At 36.7% G+C, this 9512-nt stretch overlaps 1 protein-coding gene across 1 annotated transcript; it reads right to left on the bottom strand.

Annotated features, from left to right (window-relative positions):
* Positions 1 to 7535: 7535 nt before the first annotated feature.
* LOC148037774 (uncharacterized) lies at positions 7536 to 9142 on the bottom strand. Its single transcript, XM_087676734.1, has one exon. The coding sequence runs from the start codon at positions 8689 to 8691 to the stop codon at positions 7621 to 7623; it is 1071 nt and encodes a 356-aa protein (XP_087532860.1). The 5' UTR covers positions 8692 to 9142; the 3' UTR covers positions 7536 to 7620.
* Between the last annotated feature and the right edge of the window lie 370 nt (positions 9143 to 9512).

Below are 9512 nucleotides of genomic sequence, written 5' to 3'. Positions count from 1 at the left end.
AGGAAAAACAATGTGATAAAGAACATGGTATTACAAATAAACAACCGTGTTTATCCATAGATTATTTTCGTTGTGAGACTACTCCAAAAAGAGTGATCATCCAACCCATCTACGTTTCAAGAGGCGTTTTGATTGAGATTGTAGTAGAGCATATGCTGCTACACATGACAACACTACTGAAGAAGCAAATTGTGTGAGCTATTCTCTCTCTCTGGAAAGGATACTTCATGTTCGTGATGGATCTCTTTTTATTATTGATTCTAGTGCTATGAGAAACATGACATATCAGTGCCAATGTTTACATAATTATCATTCTATTCTTGTTAAGAAATTGGTTTATCTTACTGATGAGACAACCTGTTAAGTCAAAGGTATAGGTGATTTATATCTTGGTACTCTTTCTTCAAGAAGAACTGTGCGTGGAGTTTTACATGTCTCAAATTTATAAAGGTATATTATTTCAGTCGCAAGACTTGTGGATCTTACTCTCTTTGTTGGTTTTGACCATACCAAGTGTCACAATGAGAAATATGGCCAACCATAGTTGTTGCTCCTTGAAATGGTAATCTTTTTGAGTTATCTTTAAATGAAGATGTTGCAAATGTTGTTACAGCTCTTAGCAATCTTAACAACAAAATATGGCATCAATGCTTTGTTTACTCTGATTTTTCTAGGCTTGTTGATCTTTAATGGCGTGACCTTGTTCAAGGTATGGAATTCAAAGCTCGTACTCATATGGGTATTTGTGAATATTGTGCACTTGGAAAGAATTTTTGCAAACCCTTTTCCATTTCCACCACAACTCATTCTAGAAATTTCATTGATCTTATTCACACTGATATTTGTGGACCTTTTCCTCCATCAAAATCTCAATATCAGTATTTCATGCCTTTTATTGATGACTTCTCAAGATATACCACTATTTCTCTCTTATGACACAAATCGGAAGCTTTATTATCTTTTAAGCAATATAAAAAAGGTGCAGAACTTCATATTGGTCGTTGCATCAAGAAACTTCATAGTGATAATGGTGGAGAATGCATTTCAAATGATTTTGATGATTATTATAATAATCAGGGTATTCATAATGAATATACGATTCCATACTCTCCTCAATAGAATGGTATTTCTGAACATAAAAATAGGACTATTCTCAATGCCATGCGATGTATGCTCATTCATTCTGGCTTTTCTTGATGTTTCTGGACTAAATCTTTCTTAACAGTAGTATTTGTGCAAAATCATCTTCCTACAACTTCTCCTTTTAGTAAAATATAGATTACTACTTGGACATGTGAAAATCCTTCTATTTCATATTTTCAAAATTTTAGATGTATTACTTATATTCATGTATCCAAAGAGACTCGTAAAAAACTTGATCCGCTTAGTTTGAAAGTTATTTTAATTAGATATTCAACTTTTTCTAAGGGATACAAGTTTTATGATCCATCTTCCAAGAAGGTAATTATAAGTCGTGATACTATTTTCAATGAGAAACTTATGGGCAACACATGGTCTCTAGGGAATGCTGGGCATACGTGGTCACTAGAGGACATTGATGATACAAAGTCATTACTCATTTCTTTTCCTTTTCTATATGATGATGAACCTCCTTCATGGGATAATACTAATTCTTCAAATCAGAATTCACAACCTGCACTTATTATTGTTGATGGTGATAACCTTGGCATTGATCTTTATGTTGATCTTTCAATTGATAATGATCATGGTACTTGTCATGTTTATGATACTAATATTCTTGAGAATGCTCTGAATATTTGTGAAGACCTTGTCTCTTATAATGATGCCATGTTATCCCCCACAAAATGAACAATGGCAAGAGGCCATGGAAGCTGAGTATAACTCTCTTCTCTCTAAAGGTACATGGGCTCTAATTGAGTTACCACCTAGAAGTCTTGCTATTAAATCAAGGGGGTTTATAAGACTAAAACAAAAGTTGATAGAACATTTGACAAATTCAAAGCAAGGCTAGCTGCCAAAGGTTTCTCACAAATCGTAGAAGTTGGTTATCAAGAAACTTTCTCACCTATTGTTCGTTTTACTAGTATTCGAGTGTTGTTAGTTCTTACTATTGAGTTTGATTTGAAGGGTCATCAAATGGATGTGAGAACTTATTTTCTTAATGGTAATCTAAAGAAAGAGATATACATGGAAAAACTAGAGGGATCTATAGTCAAACATAAGAAAAATCTTGCTTGCAGACTTCATCGGGCACTCTATGGTCTCCAACAATCTTCACAAGCTTGGTATCAAAATATTGATCTCTTCCTTACAAAACAAGGTTTTATCTCTTGTTATTTAGATCCTAACTTATATGTCAAGCATTTGCATCCTCTATATGTGGATGATACCATACTTGTTTCTAACAATCTCAACTTCCTTTAACAAGTTTAAAAGAAGGTTTTTTTTTCTTCTTCGTTTGACGTGGTCGATCTAGGAGACATACACTCATGTCTTGGTATTTAGATTCAACACTATTGAGAAAAGGGTGTTTTATTACTGCATCAAACAAATTTCATTGAAGATATTATTTAGAAGTTTGGTTTGGATTTTGGATGTCCTGCTCGTACTCATCTTGTGAGCTCTACCAAAAACTTTCACTTTCTGTAAAATGATGGACAATTAGCATTATATATAACCTTATGATAATCTTGTTGGATGTCTTCAAAATTTTAGCTTAAATTCTCTCATTGACTTTTATTTTGTTGCAAATTTTCTTGGACAACATCTTAGTTGTCCATGCCTTAAACATTGAACTATAGCTAAATGAGTTTTGAAGTATTTGAAAGGCACTAAAGATTTTGGGTTGGTTAATTAACACCAACAAAACTCTGATTCTCTACATTCACTTCAACTTTTGGGTTGTTATACATATTCAAATTGGGCAAGCTCTCACTTATCTATGCATTCTACAAATGGAAATTGTTTCTTTATCAATGGTTGTCTTGTTTCTTGGACTAGCAAGAAACAATGTTGTGTTGTTGTTTCCACTATAAAGATAGAATATGTAGCTGCATCTTTAATGGCTTGACAGTTAGTATGGCTTCGATAAGCTCCATAAGATATTGGCCATTCTCCTCTCTTGAGCACACCACTTCGATGTGATAATGAAAGTGCTATTAGTCTTGCTAAAGACTATGTTCAACATAACAAGTCTAAACATATTCCAGTACATTTCATTATGTTCAATATGAAGTAAAAAAAGGGACGATCATGATTGAATATTGTCCAAGTGATTAGATGACTGTAGATATATTCACCAAAGGACTTAATGAAGTACGCTTCACTTTGTTGCACACTCGAAACTTGGAGTTGTCTCAAATTCAATCTTTGAGAATTAATCTATTATGACATTGTAGTGCCATTATACATACTCCTTGTAGGCACCATATACTTCACATATGCACATACACCTCAAAAGTCTTGGTCATCTTTGTACATACATATTCGGTTTCACTTCACATGCACAGATGTTGAGATGTAGAGAGAGAAAATGCGCACCATATACACTCCCAAAGACTATAAACACTATATCAAGGAGTTTGGGAATTCTTGTATACTTTGGGAATTTATAGGATGGCCAATATTTGGTCACATGGTCAAATTGTTACTCCCTTCCTTGAAGGTAAAACTTTTTCTAAATACTATATAGATGATAGTACCAATTTCCATATTAAAAAAATGTATTAAGGTTTAGCCACATGGTCAAATCTTATTTTTAGTTTGAGAGTGGAACTTGGGAGATCCCTGAATTCTCTAAAATAGTGTTTATATCATATTGATCAAAGTGTACATATATATAGGTGAGACCTAGTCTAGATAGGGTGAGCTATATATAGCTCCAACACTACTAGGACATGAGTAAATACTATTTCATATTTTCTCAAAATAAGTAAAAATGATACCTCGACTTAGAGTAGTGTGGCTTTTGCTCATATTGTTTCACATTCTTTTGTGCTTCATTATCTCTTTTACTATCTATACACATAAGAAAAGTTAAAGAAATAAGCATATTAAAAGACAAATCAAAACAAAAAATTTCTAGTAAACTATAAATTCTCAAAATTCGAGTTGCTTAGATAGAAAACATGGAATATAAGAGATAGAAACACAAAGGCCTATACAATGCACAAGGAAAATGGCCATTACATTAAGTGGAGTTAACTAAGCGTTAAGTAGCACATCTTGCTGTATTTTGGCTATATACATGTGTATTCATATGTGTAAGTAAATGATATAGACTATTATAATAGCACTTTGTGTAAGTACAAAGTGCTACTATACTTATGCTAGCCTAAATAGGACAAGAGCAGCAAAATTATCTTAAGAGAGTGCCTTAAAGAGAATGTATAAAAGTACGACTAACTACATTTCTACAATATACTATATCCTTGTATGCATTGTTAAAGAATGTGATCTATTGTAATAGCACTTTGTGCGACCATAGAGTGTTACCACAATTACATCAATCTAAAATTGAGTAGACAAAATAACATTGCATTAACACAGAAATAAGAATGAGTTTAAATATTGTGAAAGTGAAGAAGAAGGAGGAGAGATATACTATACAGAACTTCTCTTTCTTTGAGAAATATAGAGTTAAGAAAATCAACAAGAAGAAGAGTAACAAGCTCAACAAGATTAATAAGAAAATATGAATAGGATGAGGAAGAGAACAATTAAAGTAACTCACTTTCATATTTGTGGAGAGAAGAGTGGGTGACAAAGAAAATATACTCCCTTTTTGATATTTTTCAACCATGCAGATACCAATCACATGGGACCTCTTGGATCCGTGTTGTTGCAGGATGAGATTTCTAATTAGGGATCCCATCCTATACTATATATCATCTTTGGCCAATCTATTTTACTATTTTTGTGGTACTCTCTTATCATCTTTGTACTCTCTTATTTGTATCGTTATGGAGCGCATTTTGTTAGTGTGCTCAACTAGAAAATGTCACCTACGTGATCACACTACATTGTAGACTATCTCTTTTACCATTTTTTTGGTACTCTCTTATCATCATAGTACTCTCTAATTTGTATCATCTTTGGCTGATCTCTCTTACCAAAATTTAGATACTCTCTCTTATTTGTCATCTTTACTATTTATGGCTTAGTTATATCATTATTCTACGGCTAATCTAACCTACTTCTCCTCTTGTTGGCTTTCATGATCAAATTTTGAGAAAAACATGTTTGCACTTATTATCTCCCATCAATTTATTTAAGTATTCTTACATATCATTCCAAGTGATTCAAGTGCAATGGTTGATATTGAGATATTACATGAGAAAAAGTTAGTTCATGTTTGAAAAGATGGCAAACATGGGCAATAAGGACAATTTGGCTCATATAAGAGTTAGATTCCTACTAAAATATCTTTTTAATGCATTCATCAATATGAGTATCTAAAAACTTCTTTATAATGGTCAGAATTATCATTGGAATGCCTATTTGTATATACTAAGATGATTGTTTAGTATATGCCGATGTTCATTACTAATAGTCATTTTGATGGTCATTTCAATGTTAATTTGTATGTATCTATTTTAGTGCATATTCAAACACGCATATCAATGATGTATCTTGCCGGCATCTTGGTTGTTTTAAATAAATATGTTGGTCCAAAATTTTGCTATTGTATCTATCATGTATTGCGGTAATTACCATCTCTGCCAAGTTATTCAAGAATAAGTATTTGGAGTTCAAAATAACAATCAAAGATTGCAAAAATTAGTTTATGTTTAAGATAATGTATTCTATTATGTATCACAAAACGTAGAGGCTAGAATAGTAGTACCCAGGCCCTCCAAACACTACATTAATTAATTTCATTCTCATCCTTTATCTAGGATCTATAAGAAGACAATCTTATTAGTGAGAACTTCATCATTTTGCAAAACAAACTATTTTAAGAATGATAAAAAAGGTCAAATTTCAAGGCATCAATAGGAAAATAGTGGAGGGTTGTTTTAACTCATTAAAGTTTCAAAACCTTTTGAGCTAGTAAGAGGGGACATCATTGGACCATTACTTGAAACTAGTGAACAAAAATAAATATATAATGTTCTTAATAAAATGTCTAATAAGAAAGTGTGAAGTCAAAGCATTATCTAATGTAATTACTAATTCAGTGGGGAAATTTTTATGGAAAGATGTGATCATTACACATTCTTGCCTCAAAACTATATAATCAGACCAAGGATAAAATTTGAAATGAGAAGTACTTTAGGAAATAGGAAAATGTATAGGACTAAATCAAACTTTCTCTTTGACCTCTTATCATCCTCAAATAAGTGTGCTAACAAAACTTCTAAATAAAACACCTTAAGCAAATGCTTCTGATGTATATAGATTCCCTATAACAAAATTGGGATGAGATTCTTTCTTATGTGGTTCATGCATATAGATGCTCAATCCAAGCTTCGATTAGAGTTAGTCCATTTAGAACACTTCATGGGAAAGTTCAGATATTCCCTTGAAATTTTGCTATTAAAAATATTGATAAATACAAAGATACAATTGACTTATACTAGAACTAAAATAAAGACAAATGATAATGAGAATAAGAGTTTGCAACAATCTAGCAATATCTCAAGCAAGCCAAGAATAGATTTATGATCATAATGAGGACAAAAAAACATGAAATTGAAGATGAAGTGTCAATTTAATACCCCAAAAAAGGAAAATAATAATTGAAACATTCCACCATAAGTGGCTTGCTTCTACAAATAAGACAATTCCTGATGTAGCAAAGAGAATTGGAAAAAGACACATAACACAACACATGCTACTAGAATCAAAGTTATTTTTGAAGAGAATGCTAATGGTGATATATGTGATACACCAAGTGATGATGGGTCCTAACAAAATAAAGACCTAAAGATATTCTTAGAAAAGAATATGAGGAAGACTATGGAAGAAAAAAATACTAAACCTACTTCTAGTCAAATACTAGAGCTATTGCACTCAAAATTTTACACCATATTTTGGGCCATCGAGAGGGAGGTGTGACAACCCATCTAGAAGAGGACTATCCATGTAGCAAACAAGCCAATAATTGACCGGCCAAACAATATCGGTCCAATAATGTAACAAACTCACCCACTCATTGGGTTCACATTCAAGAAACCAGGAGGAAGGCCAATCGAGTTGGTAGAATCCCTCGTATTATAGAATTTAGCTGCAGAGCACCTAATAGGTATATAAAGGGCAAGTTATGCAAAATACACATCAATTTTCGAACCTCACACTCTTGGAAAATTCCACATTAGCAATACAAAATTTCCAACCTCATACTCTTGGAAAATTCTACATTAGCAATACAAATTTTTGTCTCTCAAAATGTTTACTACCAAAGCCAACCTTTCCCAATCCACTTTCAAATATGAAAGTTTGCAATGAGAGGGGTTCTTATCGTTACTCAAGGAGCAAAGCAGATGCCGACCTTCCAAAGAAGGATAATCACAGGATTAAAAAAAGTAATAACGGGCTAGGCAGTGGGCAAGTTCTTTTTATATGCACGTAAATATGTTCACGGAAAAGTATGATGAAAAATGGTACAAAATTTACACTACGTAAATGAAGAACCTATCATGATCTGACTACCAGGCTCAAGGACTTGGTAAAATGCGAGGAAGTCTGATCATCGACTCTTGCAAGGAAATCAATACCAAGATTTGGCTTGATGAGAGATCCAGTGGAAAGGGACCTTCGGATCGAGGGAGGGAGAAGTGTACAGCTCGATTGTGAAGATTGCGTATGTGCAGAGAGCTGATCAGGAAGAAGACAGCGATGATGATGATGATGAGAAGGAGGTGGATTAAGGCCGGAAGTGGGATAGTTCGGCGATGGTGAGATTGATGGATTTGGATGATCTGATCCGATGGAGATAAGATGATGGTGAGGATCATCTGCAGGTGGCGGGGGATGGTGATGATCAGCTGCGTGGAGGATGATCTCGAGAGTGATGGTGACTCGGCAGAGAGGGCAGCTGGTGTGAGCCTCGAACCACGTGTCGATGCAAGGAAGGTGGAAAGTATGGCGGCAAAGCGGCAGGACGCGGACGAGGTCGGCGTCCTCGAAGGGGGAGAGGCAGACGGCGCAGTCGATGGGTTCAGGGGAGGCCAAGGGTGGGTGATCAGCTGTCGCGGTCTGTTTGGCGGGGCTGTAATCTCGCGGCGCCTGCGGCGGGGCAGGTGTCGCGGCGCTAACGGCCGAATGCGTAGGGTTTGACTGAAGTACCTGCTTGTATTGGGAGACGGGCAGGAGGTGGACGAGCTTGCGGTCGAGGCCGTGCGCGGAGTCGGGGACCCTGCCGCCCATGTATTGGTCGGGGGGGCCGTCGTGGGGGGGCGTCGCCGCCGCCGACGCCGCACGCCCCGCCCATCGGGCCCCGAACTTGAGCGCCAGGAGGCACACCATGATGAACAGGAAGCCGATTACTACGATGATGCCCGCCACAGCGCCAGCCGACATCGATAAGCTTCCTGATGATCCCCCTCCGACTCCTCCGTCCTCGCCTCCTGGCCTGTAACCGTACACGAACCCCGGCGGGTACGGCACGTTTCCATAAGGGTAGCTGTACGGTCCTGTGTAGTACGGCGGCGGGCAGGCCAAATAATCAGGAAGCAACTCGCCGTTGCAAACTTTGAACCCACTCATCCTCTCTCTCTCTCTCTCTCTCTCTCTCTCTCGTTTACTATCGCTCTCTCTCTCTCTCTCCCTCTACATACCGCTCATTCCCAATACTGGGTCGACGGCGGTAGCTGAGATCTATCCCCAGCGGCGGCCCAGCCCCGCTCTCTCTCTCGACATATCGTCCGTTCCTAACACTCAGTCGACGGCAGGTGCCGAGATGCCATCCTCGTGATCAGGGATCAGCGCGACGACCTGTCAACAGCTACTTTTCACACATGCTCGACGTACCCCTCGTCACGTTGCTCACCGTCATCACTACGCAGTTGCGAAGGGAACACTAGGTTCCGAGGGGACGAGGATCCTCAGAGCTATAACCGTACCCCCATGGCAAGTTGCCGCCCGCGGGCGGGGGCAGCGGGTGTTGTTTTGAGAGAGAGACTCTCAACCTACAGATTAGTTTGATTTCAAGGCATGTTGATGTCTCCTTTCACCGAACGAAAAGATCTTAAGTTCAAGGTCGCTCAGATGTCTCCTAGAATTTGCCAACGTGTTTCTGACCTTGTTTTAGGCAAATAAATATCAATTCTCCCTCTTAAATTATCCAAAACTTTGCCAATGTTTAAAGAAATACATTATGATTACTCACACAAATAAAGTGGGGACCATGCGACATTAACAAGAACCTTACGATCTCACCATATATAGAGAGCGATTTAAAAGACTACCAATGTGCTCGTGCCAATAAGGACAAGATTAGCCAGTAAATTTTGGAAACTCATTGAAATATATTAAAGTAAAATGACTTAAAAAGTAGGACAAAAATATAACTTTTACATATAAGAGCA

Source organism: Lygodium microphyllum, chromosome 4, assembly GCF_053477565.2.
Source record: "Lygodium microphyllum isolate KBCC chromosome 4, Lygodium_microphyllum_v1.1.10, whole genome shotgun sequence".
Taxonomy (NCBI): domain Eukaryota; kingdom Viridiplantae; phylum Streptophyta; class Polypodiopsida; order Schizaeales; family Lygodiaceae; genus Lygodium; species Lygodium microphyllum.
Note: the sequence above shows the minus strand (reverse complement) of the source record. Positions and strands in the feature narration are given on the sequence as shown.